Source organism: Budorcas taxicolor, chromosome 1 (assembly GCF_023091745.1).
Source record: "Budorcas taxicolor isolate Tak-1 chromosome 1, Takin1.1, whole genome shotgun sequence".
Taxonomy (NCBI): Eukaryota; Metazoa; Chordata; class Mammalia; order Artiodactyla; family Bovidae; genus Budorcas; species Budorcas taxicolor.
The window spans coordinates 33258202-33276573 of record NC_068910.1 but is presented as its reverse complement, the minus strand read 5'-3'; the positions used below and the strand labels follow the sequence as shown (position 1 = coordinate 33276573).

The 18372-nt window shown below is 39.4% G+C and overlaps 1 protein-coding gene across 1 annotated transcript in view; it reads left to right on the top strand.

Moving 5' to 3' along the window:
• Window positions 1–18372, top strand: part of CNTN3 (contactin 3) — a 286007-nt gene that overhangs the window by 94652 nt on the left and 172983 nt on the right. The window contains exon 4 of the mRNA XM_052638038.1: window positions 10971–11066. Coding sequence (XP_052493998.1) covers window positions 10971–11066 — 96 coding nt within the window. The remainder of the gene's footprint in view (window positions 1–10970; window positions 11067–18372) is intronic.

Below are 18372 nucleotides of genomic sequence, written 5' to 3'. Positions count from 1 at the left end.
ATACTGCCACATACATTTTTTAAAATGTGGTTTTAATGACAAAGCTAGCTTTTTAAATTATACATGAAGCATAAGAAGAAAAAATTTTCAGAAAGTAAGATTTATATTATTCTTCAGTTTACATTAAACTGTTCATGTTTTAAAATATAGTATTACAGGTGAAATTAATATCCGCAGTCAACTGGAAACAGGTTTTTGCCTTTCTTTTTCTTAGATTTAATGTACTAGAAGAGTAGAACTGTTGACATCAAAAACATCATAATTTTTCTCGTTTGATTTAAAAATCCAACATTTACTCTTCCCCAAATACATAGGGGGCTTTGATATAGTCAGGACCAGTAGTTGGACTATTAGTTGAAAAACTCCTTAATAAATTAAAATAGATAATCATTTCAAGAAAAAGTATCTGTTTATTATAAAAATTTTATTCCTGCTTCAAATATGAATCTGTATATGTCTTCTGCTTTTTGTTTTTAGTTTTCAGTGTGGTGCCAAGCACTGTTCTTTGATGGAAAGTATTATTCATTACATTATTTGTCTAAACCATACCTCTTACGAATTTGCTATGGTTTCCAGCTATTGTTTTTCTTTGAATTTAAGTGATAATTTTAAAAATATTTCTTAAGAAACCTGGGTATGGAAATAGTCTACAGATTTTTATCTTGTATTTATAAGCTTCTATGGTATTTTACAACATGTATTCCATCTATTTTAGCGTCAATCTTGGGAAAGGGTGAGTTTCTTTATTGAGTTTTTCAAAAGTTAAAAATTCTCTTTATAAGCAACAGTTCTATTTTTTCACACACTTATGACATCAACATTTTTAGTGTTTCACGAGTAATTTAATTTCAGCAACAGCAAAGAAATGTAACAAGGGTGATCAGTTCTGTTAACAAATATAAGCAGTTCACCTGGTGGAAGCAGAAAGGCATGCTAGCAAGTACCTACTAGGTACAAGCATTCTGTGTGCTCTTGACAGCGGACAGTATCTTTCTTAGGGGGGAGTAAATCATACTGCTTGAGTGGGAAGCCATTTGTGCTGGATAGGTGCTCTTTGAGGTCTGCAGAAAGCAAAAAGAGCAGGTGGAGGAGGGCCTAACCAAAATCCTTAGTCTGTGAGAGACGCTGATCTAAAACACAATTACTGTATAGTTCAGAATTATCTGAGAACTCTTCTGTCACAAAGGATGAGTATTTTTAACTGGACCACGATGATGGTATTTAAGTGCTGCCCTCAGTATGCCAGCAAATTTGGAAAACTCAGCAGTGGCCAGAGGACTGGAAAAGGTCAGTTTTCATTCCAATCCCAAAGAAAGACAATGACAAAGAATGTTCAGAATACCGCACAATTGCACTCATCTCACATGCTAGTAAAGTAGTGCTCAAAATTCTCTAAGCCAGGCTTCAATGGTACGTGATCTATGAAATTCCAGCTGTTTAAGATGGATGTAGAAAAGGCAGAGGAACCAGAGATCAAATTGCCAACATCTGTTATATCATAGAAAAAGCAAGAGAGTTCAAGAAAAATATCTTCTTCTGCTTTATTGACTATGCCAATTGACTGTGTGGATCACAACAAACTGGAAAATTCTTAAGAAAATGGGAATACCAGACCACCTTACCTGACTCCTGTGAAACCTATATGCATGTCAAGAAGCAACAGTTAGAACTGGACATGGATTAACAGACTGGTTCCAAACTGGGAAAGGAGTACATCAAGGCTGTCTATTGTCACCCTGCTTATTTAACTTATATGCAGAGTACATCATGCGAAATGCAGGGCTGGATGAAGTACAAGCAGGAATCAAGATTGCTGGGAGAAATATCAATAACCTCAGATATGTAGATGACACCACCCTTATGGCAGAAAGCAGAGAAGAACTAAAGTGCCTCTTACTGAAAATGAAAGAAGAGAGTGAAAAAGCTGGCTTAAAACTTAACATTCAGAAAACTAAGATCATGGCATCCAGTCCCATCACTTCATGGCAAATAGATGGGGAAACAATGGAAACAGTGACAGACTTTATTTCCTTGGGCTCCAAAGCCCGCTGCAGATTGTGACTACAGCCTTGAAATTAAAAGTCGGTAGCTTCTTGAAAGGAAAGTTATGACCAACCTAGACAGCATACTAAAAAGCAGAGACATTACTTTGCAACAAAGGTTCATCTAGTCAAAGCTATGGTTTTTCTAGTCATGTATGGATGTGAGAGTTGGACTACAAAGAAAGCTGAGCACAGAAGAATCTACGCTTTTGAACTGTGGTGTTGGAGTAGATGCTTAAGAGTCCCTTGGACTGCAAGAGGATCCGACCAGCTAATCCTAAAAGAAATCAGCCCTGAATATTCATTGGAAAGACTGATGCTGAAGCTGAAACTCCAATACTTTGGCTACCTGATGCAAAGAACTGACTCATTGGAAAAGACCCTGATGCTGGGGAAGATTGAAGGCAGGAGGAGAAGGGGACGACAAAGGATGAGATGGTTGGATGGCATCACTGACTCAATGGACGTGAGTTTGAGCAAGCTCTGGAAGTTGGTGATGGACAGTTAGGCCTGGTGTGTTGCAGTCCGTGGGGTCACAAAGAATCAGACATGACTGAGTGACTGAACTGAACTGAACTGAGATGTGGAAACTTAGCATAAGTTAAAAGAAGAAGGATGGGGAATAAGTAAAGTTTTAGAATCAGAAATACTCTGAATGACAAACCATGCTCTCTTATCCCAATACGGAGAACACAGGTACATATTTCACACATGCATACAGACACACACACATATATTTATGAATATAAACATGTCTGTCTAATGAATGGCCAAATGTTAGGACAAGAAAATTGACTTCATCATCTAGGCAATGAGAGAGACTGATGTAAAATTTTGAGCAGGTATTAAAAACCGGAAACATGTTTTATGAAGAAAGCTAGAACTCCAATACTTTGGCCACCTCATGCAAAGAGTTGACTCGTTGGAAAAGACTCTGATGCTGGGAGGGATTAGGGGCAGGAGGAAAAGGGGACGACAGAGGATGAGATGGCTGGATGGCATCACTGACTCGATGGACATGAATTTGGGTGAGCTCCAGGAGTTGGTGATGGACAGGGAGGCCTGGTGTGCTGTGATTCATGGGGTCGCAGAGAGTCGGACACGACTGAGCAACTGAACTGAACTGGAACTCAACTCTATGGGCACATAGATGGATTGATGAGAGGGTGAGACCACAGCTGGGGAGACCAGCCCAAAGGTTAGATAAGCTTCTCACATGGTGTAAAGATTAAAAGAACTGGGTTTGAAATCAGTGCAAGTGGCTCTGCCACTTACTGTGTCACCTTTGTCAAAGTCCATAACTGCTTTGAGCCACAGCTTTTTTAGAAAATGGAAAAATATTACATTTAAATGGAGCTTTTGTGAAAATTAATGAGCTCAATTCCACAAAATTCTGTCACACAGCCTTGTAAATCCAGTCATCCATTAATCCCTTCATGTATCGATTTAGTGAGTTTTGATAGAGCATATTCTTATGACAGTGGGGCTGCTGAGATATAAAAGACAGACATGGCATATTGGGGCCATATACTTTGTATACCTCAGGTGAATTTGCATTCTAAAAATTTTCCAATAAAATTAAAATCGCGATAGTAAGAAATTAGAGAAGAATGCAAAGAAAGAGGATAAACTTAGAAAAACATGAACATGATAAAATTGAATGAATCAAACAAATGTAGGAATGATGAGTGGCAAATTACATGGGCGTTTTAGTAACAATACAGTACAGAAGTTGTAGGGTTTTGTAGCGGTCACTGTAAGAACAGGAAAATGAAATGTTGACTATGAGATGGCATTTAGATTTCCAAAATGTATCCAGAAGGCAAGCAGAAAATGCATGTTTTGAATCAAAATTTTGTTCAACACAGCATTGCTATAGGCACAGTGGTAGAAGCATCACGAGTCCTGAGAAAATGTAAAGAAAAATGATAGTTATCACTTCTGAACATTTCTATGTAATACACTGTTTTAAGTGAATGATATGGGATATCTTATTTCTTCCTCAGGACAATAGCAGAGATAATTTCTATTATTATCCTCAATTTACAGATGATGAAACTGTGGATCAGCAAGTGAAGGAATATGCCATATGTCAGGCAGTTTCAGGAAAGGGATTTGTGGCTGGGTTTGTCTGACTCTTGAAGATACAGACTTGAGTTTAACCCAAGTTTAAAAAGTGGAAGGAAACAAAGAGGTGGTCAGTGGGAAAGGGAGCTTATTTAAGAGAAGTGGAGCATGGAAGTTATTGGAAGATGTATTTTGCTTTTGTACATATGATCTTTGCATGTTTGAAATCATATATGAGATGATGAAAGAGACTGAAGTACAGATAGTTGTAAAAACAGAGAGGGAGAGGACATATGTATACCTGTGGCTAAGTTGATGTGCGACAGAGGCCAGCACAATACTGTAGAGCACTTGTCCTCCAATTAAAAGAAATAAAATGCAAAAAAAAAAAAAACCCCGCAGTATGAACGCACCAGCAATTTCCGTATGCAGTGATGGACAGGATGCCGCAGGAATAAGCCCTCCTGTGATTTCTGCCCTGGCACCTGGTTTCAGGATCTAGAAGAATGAGAGCTATTGTCTTGGGTACCTCATCAAGCTTTCTGATTGTGAACATTAAAATAATTATGAACATCTTAGATTGTTATTGAATAATTTAAGATATATAAGTGCTGGAATACTAGGGGGAAAAGAGATTCAAAAGGAATAAGGGAGTCTTGCACTTCTAGAATTCTTTTTATTTGTCAAAGGGCTTGCAGGCCTGTGATGCTGGAGATTCCCTCTCAAAAAGCCTGTGAGGTTCAGAGGGCAGGTGTTGTCCACAGTTTGCAAATGAAAAACTGGGAGGTACAGACTAATCCCAAAGATAGGCAATGCCAAAGAATGTTCAAATTACCACAAAATTGCACTCATCTAACATGCTAGCAAAGTAATGCTCAAAATTCTCCAAGCCAGGCTTCAATAGTACAGGAACTGAGAATTCCTAGTTGTTCAAGCTGGATTTAGAAAAGGCAGAGGAACCAGAGATCAAATTGTCAACATCTGTTGGATCATAGAAAAAGCAAGAGAATTCCAGAAAAAAAAAAAAAATTTGCCTGTGTTTCACTGACTATGCTAAAGCCTTTGACTGTGTGGATCACAATAAACTGTGGAAAATTCTTAAAGAAATGGGAAAACCAGACCACCTTACCTGCCTCCTGCAAAACCTACATGCATGTCAAGAAGCAACAGTTGGAACTGGAGATGGAACAACAGACTGGTTCCAGATTGGGAAAGGAGTATGTAAAGGCTCTATATTGTCTGTCACCATGCTTATTTAACTTATATGCAGAGTATATCATGAGAAACGCTGGCCTGGAGGAAGCACAAGCTAGCATCAAGATTGCCAGGAGAAATATCAATAATCTCAGATATGCAGATGATACCACCCTTAATGGCAGAAAGTGAGGAAGGACTAAAGAGCCTCTTGATGAAAGTGAACGAGGGGAGTGAAAAAGTTGACTTAAAGCTCAGCATTGAGAAAACTAAGATCATGGCCTCCGGTCCCATCACTTCATGGCAAATAGATGGAGAAACAGTGGAAACAGTGGATGATTTTATTTTGGGAGGCTCCAAAATCACTGCAGATGGTGATTGCAGCCATGAAATTAAAAGACACTTACTCCTTGGAAGGAAAGTTATAATCAACCTAGACAGCATATTATAAAGCAGAGACATTCCTTTGCCAACAAAGGTCTGTCTTGTCAGGGCTATGGTTTTTCCAGTGGTCATGTATGGATGTGAGAGTTGGACTATAAAGAAAGCTGAGCGCCGAAGAATTGATGCTTTTGAACTGTGGTGTTGGAGAAGACTCTTGAGAGTCCCTTAGACTGCAAGGAGATCCAACCAGTCTGTCCTAAAGGAGATCAGTCCTGGATGTTCTTTGGAAGGACTGATGTTGAAGCTGAAACTCCAATACTTTGGCCACCTGATGCAGAGAGCTGACTCATTGGAAAAGACCCTGATGCTGGAAGAGATTGAGGGCAGGAGGAGAAGGGGACGACAGAGGATGAGATGATTGGATGGCGTCACCAACTCAATGGACATGGGTTTGGGTGGACTCCAGGAGTTGGTGATGGACAGGGAGGCCTGGGGTGCTGTGGTTCACGAGGTCACAAAGAGGCAGACATGACTGAGTGACTGAACTGAACTCAACTGAACAATATTGCTTCTGTTTTATGTTTTTTTGTTTTTTTTTTTTTTAATTTTTGGAGGGACCATGAGGTTATCGATTTTTAGCTCCCCAACGGAGAATTATACCCACATCCCGTGCATTGGAAGGGGAAGTCCTAATTGTTGGACATCCACGGAAGTACCCCCCTTCCCCATACATCTTTCAAACTGACAGTTCTAGGAGGCATTTTATACACTTACCAGAGGTTCATGCACAATCAAGCCCTCATTGACTGTAGTAAGTAATGTACCACATAATGATTTTTCCTCCATCCCTTTTTTACTCATCTCAGACTGTTTCTCTTACCTCGTGAGATAATCATCCATATACACTCAGTCACTCAAGTCTTTCTTGGCTCTGCTTTTGGGGAAGAAAAACTAAGATACTGTTGACTTTGTTGAGTAAGCCGTTGTTTTTACAGAAGGAAACACTTATTTTCCCAGGATATTCATATTGCCTGCCATGATAGAATTTTCCCTTAGAAACTTCAATGTTGATTAAACATTTTGAGAATTTGACTAACCTGTTAAGTAGGAAAGGGAACAAAAGAGGAGGAGATGCTTTAAATTTGGAGGTTGGCATATAGAGCAGAAAACAATGGTTAAGTTTATGTCCTGCTGATACTGATGATGATTAAGAGTCAGTGGGTTCTGTGTTATATGCACATTTGGGCAGCCTTCCAGAAGTTTCAGCTTTTGTCAGGAAAAAGGAAAAGTCGTGATCATCTCCTGAACCCTAGTTTTCTTTTTCTTTTTGTAGTAGGGCATCCTTTACTGAGATTTTTCAGCTAATTGTAGTTTTACCTGTGATCATGGAAGCTGGATCATTGCATGGGATTCTTCTTTATTTATAACATCTGATATCAGAGAGATTCAGACCAAAATCTTCACCGAACTGCAGTCTTGATCTTTATTGTCTTTTTGGATGTGTTCATTGTGTTTTTTTCCCCGGCTTTTTACTAACACGGATGACTTCTCTTAATGGAAGCTTTCTGATTCCTTCAAAAGCAATCTTGTCGTTGACACTGTTCGGGTAATGATTTAATTTGGTAACTGTAAACCATTAAGCATTTCAATATTAAACTTTAAAGGGATTTCAGGAATTATATGTAGATTTCTATTATGTTGCTAATATCTGTATTCCATTTGCAATTTAACTATCACTATTGGACAGTATTTTGCATTTTAATTGAAAAAGCAACACGTCACCTCATAGAATACAGTAAGGTTGTGTTATACAAGTAGTAAAGCTCACATGCAGTTTTCAGTGATGCTGATTTTATTAGCTTCTCGTGTTTTAATTGCAAATGATCACAAGGTGTTTTGAGACTGAACTCTAAATTTTTAAACTTTAGGTCCATTTAGTCAGCTGGCCAGTTTCAGATTTATTGCTACTTGTATGTTCCATTTTAATCCTCTGAGGGGGATTTTTTTTTAACCTTGGCATCTCTTATTGTCATTTTTTTGTATTGATGACATACTCAACTGCACATATGTATATCCAGTTCAACATATGACCTTTTCCACCATTTCCCATAAAATTATCTATACAGAATTCTTTGGTCAAAAATGTATAGGCCATTCTGTAACATCCATCCCGCCATAGTAGACCTTATCAGTGCATATTTTGTTTTATTTTCTGTCTCTGCCATATTGTACTTGATGTTTCTCATTTCGCTTAGCTGAACGCATCTTGTTGCTCAAGAAACAAGTGCTTCTTGTTGGGAAATAGTAGTCATTCTTTGGCTAATTTTAAGTCCTACCGCGGTAGAATTATGTACTCTAAGCCTATGAATCCACATAGAGAAACCAGCATCAGTGATAGGTAGCCAGTAGACTCAGACTCCACACTGAGCCGTGCGTGTCAGAGGAAATCAGAGTCACCCCTCACTCCTCTCGGTGGGCACTGCTCCTGTCTTGTGGCCTTATCTTCCTCTCTCTGGTGTGGTGAGATCAACTTGAAAGTGAAGTGTGCAAGCAGCCCTTAGACAACCTGCCCCAATATAGAAAGTTAACATGTGTCAGGGTGAACTGCTTTATACACCAAGAACGGCCCACGTGCATATTCACAGGGAAAGCAATTAGAATCCGGAGTGTATCTCTCCCGGCTCTGCGTTCCTGCCTTTAATGTCAGTTTGGGAGTTACTGTCTCCAGGGTGTGATTAGAACTTGAGATGTCTTAGAGCTGCACAGCACGTGGCCAGAAGGGCAGTCAAGATGAGCCACTTGCAGGCTGTAGGTGGTGTGGAAGAAGGTGAAAGAAAGTGAAAAATGTGGAGAGGTGGCTTTTATCTTTGTTGTGGTATCTTAGTTCCTTGACCAGGGATCAAACATGCACCCCCAGCACTGGAAGCGTGGAGCCAACCACTGGACTGCCAAGGAAGTCTCTGTCTTTGATTTTTAACTCAGATTTCCCCAGTTGTATATACACTAATTTTGTGTGTGTCTGTGTATTTAGTTTTATACAGTGGTATCACATGTAGTTTTATATCCACCTCATGGTCGAGATCCCTCACAATGCCCTTTTATAACCACTCCCATAGTCCTGCCCCCAACTTCCCTAAACACTGGCAACCACCAATCCATCCTCTTTCTGCAGTTCACATTCAGCTTTGGTCCTAGTTGTAGTTCTTTTTAGATGCTCCTTATCACGTTGGTTTCTTGAAATCTGGCTTTGGAGGCTTCAGAATAATGTCAGAGTTTGCAAGAATTAGGAGATAGGACGAAAAATCTGAGAAATTTCTACCAAATAATGTCTGGCATGAGTTCTTATTTATTTTGACTCCTAGACAGGCCTTGTTCTAATACAGTTCTTGTCAAGATTGAACCATATGAAGCTTTGACTTGAGTTTGGGGTTGTATATGTAATCTGTTGGGATATATCAGTAATCTGAAACTTTGGATGTTTATACTGTTTTTATCTCTATACTCCCTAAGATTCAAAAAAAAGAAAAAAAGCTGGGAAAACACTTACAGTGCTACAGTTATTTTTTCTTTGCTCTTCCTGGTGCATATTCTCCATGAACTGGCCACCTTAGGTTTCCACAAATAATGTACCTTGCCCTTACATACTATGGGGCTTCCCAGGTGGTGCAGTGGTAAAGAATCTGCCCGCCAGTGCAGGAGAGGAAGGAGACACAGGTTCAGTCCCTGGGTCCGGAAGATTCCCTGGAGGAGGGCATGGCAACCAACTCCAGTATTCTTGCTTGGAGAATCCCATGGACGAAGGAGCCTGGCCAGCTACAGTCCACCAGGTCTCAGAGAGTCAGACACACACACGCCTTTATATACTGTAGAGACAGTGTCACTGCAGAGCAAGGGACAGACATACATAGTGTTTAGGCAAAAGAGATTTTCACCTTTGGAGGAGAAGAGACATTAGTTTCTGTAGGAGTTTTATCTTTTTTGGTGTATTCTAGGTAAAATCAGTGATGAATATGTTTTCTGATGTGAAGTTATATATAATAGAAGAGAACAAGGAATTGGACATAAATCAGTAAAAATTATGATACATACTTGGTTGTCAGAAAATAACGATTTGAAACTTTTTCCATGTATGGGCTAACATTCTGATATGATGTACTCTTCTATCTAGTCTTCGAAAAACATTCCAGTAATGCAGTTTCAACTCAGTTACATTTCAAGAGCCTTACTGTTTTGGTAATGCTGCTTTGGGTTATAGATTTAAGATGATATAATGCTATGTTATATAATGTTTGTAGGGTAAACTCTGAATAAGTCCCTGAACACTATATTTTCTCCTTTTATAGTCACACATATGATGAGTTTTGCTGATTGTTTTATTCCATGTGTATAATCTAACAATTCAATACTATTTTTAGTAAAAATAAAGTGAAATAATGTAGGGTTCTTATTTCCCTTTGATGTGTTGATTTACAGTGCTTAGAATATTCATATGTGTCTACAGTTTGTAGTTTTATCAATTTGAAGATAGTTGTTTCGGTTTCTGCATTTTTCAAGGCAAAGTTGAAATTTTTGAAGTTGTATCTTAAAATTCATGCTCTGCCTTACTTTTCATAGTCACCACATAGGCAATTTATATCAACCCTTAAAAGCTATGAAGTAAGTATATTCTTTCACAAATTGACAGTGCAATTGCTCTGATACAGAAAGTGACACCTCATGGTGTATTATCTGTGGAATCTACAGTATTTTTTTTTTTTAATCAGAGTTTAGAGAAACAGATTTTTCTTCTCTTTCCTCATAGTCTTAAGCTTTGTTCAAAATGAAGCCCATAAATTTTCTCCATGCTATAAGCTGGAGAATATGAATTAGAATTTGCTATTCTGGATTGTTATTAGAAGAAATCAAATGGTTTTTAAAAATAATCACTGGTGGTCAAAATAGTATTTGCCTTAGTTGCTTTATTAAATACTTAAAAATAATTATGTGGGCAGTGATAAAAGCAGTTTGTATTTTTTTCACTATAAGTAAAAAGAAATATGTGAATTTAATTTACTGGATTAGTGAGAATAGTTTTATTTTTATTACTGAATTTCTAGAAACACTAATAAATCAAAATCCAAAGTTTCCTTCTCAAAGCAAATGCTGAAAGTTCTCCTAAGGTTCCTGAGAGGGATTTTTTTTTTTTTTTTAATTTTCCTATAAAAAGAAAGGAATGTCTCTTGTACAAACATTTTAAATTTATGGTCCTTTCTGAAATCCTGTTTTGTTTTGTTTTCAAATCAGATCTTGAAAATTTTAAAACCAAAATGAGAAGTACAGTGTCGGTGCGTGAAGGCCAGGGAGTCGTCCTGCTCTGCGGCCCCCCGCCACACTCTGGAGGTAACAAGTGCTATGTTTTTGCTTCTTATATTTATTAAATAAGTTTCAGGGCAAGACCCACAGCATATGTGCTCTTATTGCTTCCATAAATTACTTTGAGAAACTTGATAATCCAAGCACTGTGTTCTGTCGGCTGAGTTGGAATATAAGAAACTCAACAAAACATTGTCTATCTAGAGAAGTTTACAAACGTGATTTACTCATTCCAACAAGAAAGGTCTAAAGGCAGGCAAGATCAAGTTCATTTCAGTTACCTAGTGGTGCTGAACAATGCTTCATCCTTACACTATTATCATTTGTTATTCAGTTTTAGACCATGACATACATTGGTGTCTGTGGGGTTTTTCCTCTCTTTCCCTCTCTCTTTCTTTCTGTCTCTCCCCCCTGCCTCATACACACACACTTATTGATATATGCTGTTGGACCTCTTGATATATATGTAATATGTATTGAAAATGAAATATGTTTATATATCATATCATTTTTATTGAGGTGTTGAAATTGCAAATTTTATGCTACATTGGTATAAATTGAAATATTGCTGGAAATTCAGGACCTTAATGAAATCGCTGCAAGAGTGAAAATGAACTTCTGCACATATGAAAGTAATTTAACAAGCCCTGTTCCCCGTTAAGAGCTTGGAGTGCTGGTTGGATTTTCCTCTCATGCTCCTGACCAGAGGGGAGACTGAGAAGTCTTCTCCCAAGAAAGTAAAGCTTATTTAAATGAAAATATGCTAGACTTCATTTGTTTCATGGCATCTGAACCAAAGTCCTTGTGGCCCTTTGGTGAGTTGGCAGTTTAAATCACAAAACCTTCAGCCCAGTAAACCAGACATTTCCCATCTTTAGTATCTGATCATTTGAAATGTCTAAGCCAGCTGCACACTGCAAATTTGGGGCTTATCTGCCTTGCCTGCACTCGTGTTGGTGGGTACGAGTTTAAATTCGGCTCCCCAGTCTAATTCAGCAGTATATATTTTGCTGACATTATGAAGTTCCATCAGATCTTTGACTTTGAAGGGAAGCATAGGTTCTTTTGATTAGCAAGAAAAGTAACTGATCTCAAAATGACTTGAAGAAAATAGGGGCATTTACTGGCTCATATAACTGGGTTGATGACGTGCTATCTATAGAGCTGTGTGGTTAACATGGAGATACGCCACCCAGAACAACTCGCTGCCTCACTGTGGGTAGTGGGGTCAGCCAGTGGCCTCCTGCTCTCAGCTCCTTCCCAGTCTCCTTGGCTGCAGGAGCCACTTGCCTGTGGTCTCACCCTTCCAGGTGCTGCGTGCATCTGGTGTCTGAACAAGGAGAGGATGTCTTGGGGTCAGCCACTTCTGCCTGTTAACACTGGGCAGTTCTGGTGGCCAGTGATCCAGAGCTACTTGCCAGGATGACCATGGCTTTTTTGGATGACCCCAATTTGACCTCTTTCTGATCTCAGATCCTGCTTCTGCCTCCCTTGTTTTCACAGGTTTTGATCATTAATCAAAATCTTTTATCCCAGACTCTAGTCTTTGCTCCCTGAGAACCGAAACTACTGAACCCACTAGTTTAGCCAATTTCATAAGCAGTTTATCTTTCTCGGTATTTTTTGGCTCTGCTTCCCTCCGTGTTGATTCTGTTGTTCTGTAGACTTCCTGTGTAGCACAGGTGGCCCCTGGCAACTCGGCTCGCGTGATCCTTGATGCTAAAGATCCTCTTGGACCAGGCAGCCTGTTGCTCAGTAGCTCCTGATTTTAATTGGACTGGCCTTGCTTATGAGATTTTTCCCTCCAGCAAAGGGCGGAAATCAGCTCCATCTAATGACAAGCACTGGGATAAGAAAGACATAGTTTTCAAAGGAAAAGTGTTTCATTATGAGAAAAAAAAAAAAGAAAAACAAGGGAGAGGGATGTGTTAGATACACACTAACCACTAAAACAGTGTTAGAATTACAGCTAGTAAGCAAGTATCAAAATAACTAAAATTTACTGTTTAAATCAACATAAAATAGTAGCTGGGCAGTCTTGTTTATGATGTATTTGGGAAATGTTGACCCGATTTATGAGCCTGCCTAGATGATCTTCTTTCAGTGCTTTTATGATGCACTCTCTGATGACAGAGGAGGGGCTTTTTTAGTTGCACACAGTGAGGATGTCTTAATAAGCTGTTGGATAAAACATATTACAAAAGATGAATCATTTCTATTGTCATAAAATTGGAGAACTGCCCGCCAATCACAGCTCTTCTCATGTAATGACATCCTGATTTCTCTCTGCCTTTGGTGACTTCATATAGTTCTCCTTTCATTTTTAAAGCTCACAGTCTGGGCTGACCATGGAAGTCTGTAGAATTGTTGGCAAAGAAGGATAGAAATCTGCCTGGATATGGTGCATCAGCTCTTAAGAACTCGGGGCATGCACGGGAGAACAAACAGCTGAACAAAAGCATACTTTCCTTCATGCTAGGTTGTGCAGGGAAATGATAGGGACCAGAGCAACAGATTTAGACACTGAAAACAGGATTGTCATTGATCTAGGTCTACCTAATGCTGTGCCTGCCAAGACGCAATTTATATCCACTGCTCTGCCCCTTGGTTTGGGAGCATCTTGAAGACAGAGCCTATGTTCAAGTTTTCTCTGCACCCAAGTGCCCAGCACAAGGCTGGTTTATAACAAGCAGTCAGTCAATAATAGTTAACAAATGAACATATTCATGAAATGAATAGAGGAATCTTTTTAGATTTGGCCAGTGATAAATGCTATTTGAGAATGTACTACAAATCCTGTTTCTAGAGATAGACACATTTAACAGCTGATATGCCCTGGGCACTAAGAAGACGGGTGCAGACATGGACAGATCATAGCAAACTCTGACCACAGCAACTCTATCTGCCCTGCTTCATTTTCTTGTGGACTGGGAAACTTCTAATCCAGGGGAGGATATGAGGCAGCTTAGAGCAGCCAAAGCTATGACCTCAGGGTTTATCAGCACGCGTGATGTGGGGCATTGGCCGCCCCACTGTGATCCATTTTGTCTTCTTCCCACAAAGTCCCATTGTCCCTCCAGGACACGAGTTTCCCTTTTCTGTCTTCACCACTGTGTTATTTTTATTTACTTTGCCATGTTTCTTCCATTCTGCTTGGTCTCTTCTCATCGGTCAGAAATGTTTAATGTCATTGTTACTTTCTGATTACTGAAGATACCCTCATATTTTATTCATCTGTCATATGCTGTAATAGAGTCAGAGCCTGGCAGAGTAGACACAGGGGCAAAATAATAATAGAAGTAATGACAGTAATAATAACAGCAACAAATAATAGTCCCCTCTATTTACTGAGTGCTACTTAGTTGCTAAGCAGTATGCTGGCTCTTGGTGGAAATATATCAACTTCTAGGAGATTCTTTTGATTGAAAAGTGTGAAGAGGAACTGGATAAGTGACAAGGGAGATAGATATGCAAGGAGAGAGCCTCAGCAGGAGTCCCAAAGTGTGGACACGGCATATGTTCCTCCTACTCCCTTAATTAATTCATGCATGCAGATAATTTATAGGAAAGTAGCAGCAACCTGGAGCTGCTTTGCTGAAGAGCAGTCCCCATTTATTTGATGCCATAAGAAAGAAAAATTGTTTCACGATGGGTGACAATTAGAAATGTTTCTTGGGAGTCCACATAATTCCTAAGCAATGCAGGCTACTGTCATTTGACAAGACTCTTATCTCTCACTCATTCTGTGACCTTTCTGCCACTTCCTATTCGTCATCATCTCTGCAGAATAATCCAGTACTTCTTTAAGGCGAAAAGGATTTGTATACTCTTGAAAATTAGTTGGAAGATCAGAAATTAGCAAGCCAAAAATAAGGTACCAGCCAGGGATTATCTGTGGCTTAATTATTATTCTAGTTACCAGTAGTGTGAAAAGCTGGGAATTAGTATAATTACCTGTCAGTTACTGATTTCACTACAAGATCATTAGGAATTCAAATGCACACAAAAAATTATCCTAGTATAAATAAAGATACAACACTGGTTTATGAGTCCTTTATGCTAAGTACTAATTAGACAGGAATTCATAGGTTAATCAAGTTATTGCATACACACATGTTAACAAAGACTTGATTTTTGTCCAGCCATGGCTGATGAGATTTATTCTGAGTAAATAATAGACCTGAGTGTTTCCCAGTGTTTCATAAGCAAATGACTTTGGTGTCTGATTCAGTTTCCCATGTCTGTGCTCTGTGAATATTCTTGCAATAACAGCCCTGGACACTGTCATCCACTTACAGCAACACAGCCTCTGAGATGTGAAAAGGAGAGTGTGAGATGCCAAATAACAAGTAGTGGAGGTTAAAGCAACTTCATCCTAAAAATTGCTTTGTAAATCCTGGTATGACAGAGGTGAGAACTGTCAGCAACATAACCAGATGGCATGGGATTTACACCCTCTGTAGCAACATCTTTTTTTTCCCCCCCTTTACCGAGGACCAAAACCCAAAAGCTAACTCAGATAGTTTAGCTGGGGGGACTTAAAACAAAGTTTCCAAGTAGTAATGTTCTGGAAAGATTCCTCCAGCTACTAGACTTTGTTTCAAGGGAATGAGATACTGCCAAGCATTTTCAATGTGATTTTGACCCCAAACAGTAATTTCCCTAAATACCTTAATGTGTACACTCAGCACTGTCTTGTCTCGGGCACTTATTTTTCCTTGAACTACACCTCTCTACTGTTCAGGTTCCTAATTTATGGAAACTTAGTAGCTGGATCCCAGGTGGCTCAGTGGCAAAGAATCGCCTGCCAGTGCAGGGGATGTGGGTTTTATCCCTGGGTCCGGAAGATCCCCTAGAGAAGGAAATGGCAATCCACTCTAGTATTCTTGCCTGGGAAAGAGGCGAGAAAGAGTTGGTCACAAAGAGTTGGACACAACTTAATGACTAAACAGCAACAATAGCTTTTTACAAAACTTTGAGGTAAAGAATACGTAGATTGTTCATGGGCAAGACGTGCCTTCTGCCTCCCATGCTGTTTGCATCACTGGTCACTGTATAAAAGGTTTTTCTGAGAACCCAGCAATTTCCCATTACCTAAAACAGTGTATCTGAAAGTTGTGCCATGCACGCCTTTATACTGTCATAGTTTGTGAAATCAAAATACAACAGATGATTGGTGGGTTACTGAGGAGTAAGCCTCTATCTACATCACAAAATATCACTCCTCATTTAATGCCCCCAACCCTGGAAAGCGGAGGTATGTTAACATGTCATGACAAAGAGTTAAGAGAATCCATCTCTAGACTGACCAAATCATATTTTTCAATTGTAAAAGTGTTTTTTGACTGTATGCTAATGTTGATGTGACTGTCGACATTTATAGGAGTCCAAAATATTAACAAATTCTTAGCGATGTTTAGACCAGTGTGTTCTGAATCTGTTGACACAAAAGCCTCAGTCACTACTTACGTGGAAAACAATGAAATATTTTGATCTCTCAAAGAAGTGTCTATTGTAGTAAATACGCTTATTCCTGGACATTCATTTTATAGTTGGAAATGAAAAACGCCCAGTTTCTCCAAATTACTTAAACACAGAAACTGTGAATTAAAAATATTCCTTGAGGGGGGTTCAGGATGGGGAACACATGTACAGATTCATGTTGATGAATGAATTCATGTTGATGAGTCCTTGGCAGATTCATGTTGATGTATGGCAAAACCAATACAATATTGTAAAGTACTTAGCTTCCAAATAAAACAAATAAATTTAAATTAAAAAAAATATTCCTTGAGTCTGCCATGCCTCCTTACTTCCATCCATCCAGTCTTCCATCTGTTCACCTACCCATCCAACTATTTTATTCATGTTTTGATTTATTTATGCATTCATCAAGTATCTGTTGATGTAGGAAAGGTATTTATATCTTATAATACTACTTTTACAATAATAAATATAGCCATTTACTTGAACAATTTTAATATTAAAGAGAATAAAGTAGAAAGCATTACTGATAAACTTGATAGTTCAGTTCAGTTCAGTCGCTCAGTCGTGTCCGACTCTTTGCGACCCCATGAAGAGGAGCTAAAAAGCCTCTTGATGAAAGTGAAAGAGGAGAGTGAAAAAGTTGGCTTAAAGCTCAACATTCAGAAAATGAAGATCATGGCATCCAGTCCCATCACTTCATGGCAAATAGATGGGGAAACAGTGGAAACAGTGTCAGACTTTATTTTTGGGGGCTCCAAAATCACTGCAGATGGTGACTGCAGCCATGAAATTAAAAGACGCTTACTCCTTGGAAGAAAAGTTATGACAACCTAGATAGTATATTCAAAAGCAGAGACGTTACTTTGCCGACTAAGGTCCGTCTAGTCAAGGATATGGTTTTTCCAGTGGTCATGTATGGACGTGAGAGTTGGACTGTGAAGAGGGCTGAGCACCGAAGAATTGATGCTTTTGAACTGCGGTGTGGAGAAGACTCTTGAGAGTCCCTTCGACTGCAAGGAGACCCAACCAGTCCATTCTAAAGGAGATCAGTCCGCAGTGTTCTTTGGAAGGAATGACGCTCAAGCTGATACATTTGTATCAGTTCAGTTGCTCAGTCACGTCTGACTCTTTGCGACCCCTGAATCGCAGCACGCCAGGCCTCCCTGTCCATCACCAACTCCCGGAGTTCACACAGACTCACGTCCATCGAGTCAGTGAGGCCAGCCAGCCATCTCATCATCTGTCGTCCCCTTCTCCTCCTGCCCCCAATCCCTCCCAGCATCAAAGTCTTTTCAAATGAGTCAACTCTTTGCATGAGGTGGCCAAAGTACTGGAGTTAGCATCATTTCTTCCAAAGAACACCCAGGAGTGATCTCCTTTAGAATGGACTGGTTGGATCTCCTTGCAGTCCAAGGGACTCTCGAGAGTCTTCTCCAGCACCACAGTTCAAAAGCATCAATTCTTCAGCACTCAGCCCTCTTCACAGTCCAACTCTCACGTCCACACATGACCACTGGAAAAACCGTAGCCTTGACTAGACGGACCTTAGTCGGCAAAGTAACGTCTCTGCTTTTGAATATGCTATCTAGGTTGGTCATAACTTTTCTTCCAAGGAGTAAGCGTCTTTTAATTTCATGGCTGCAGTCACCATCTGCAGTGATTTTGGAGCCCCAAAAAATAAAGTCTGACACTGTTTCCACTGTTTCCCCATCTATTTCCCGTGAAGTGATGGGACCAGATGCCATGATCTTCGTTTTCTGAATGTTGAGCTTTAAGCCAACATTTCCCTCTCCATTTTCACTTTCATCAAGAGGCTTTTTAGTTCCTGTTCACTTTCTGCCATAAG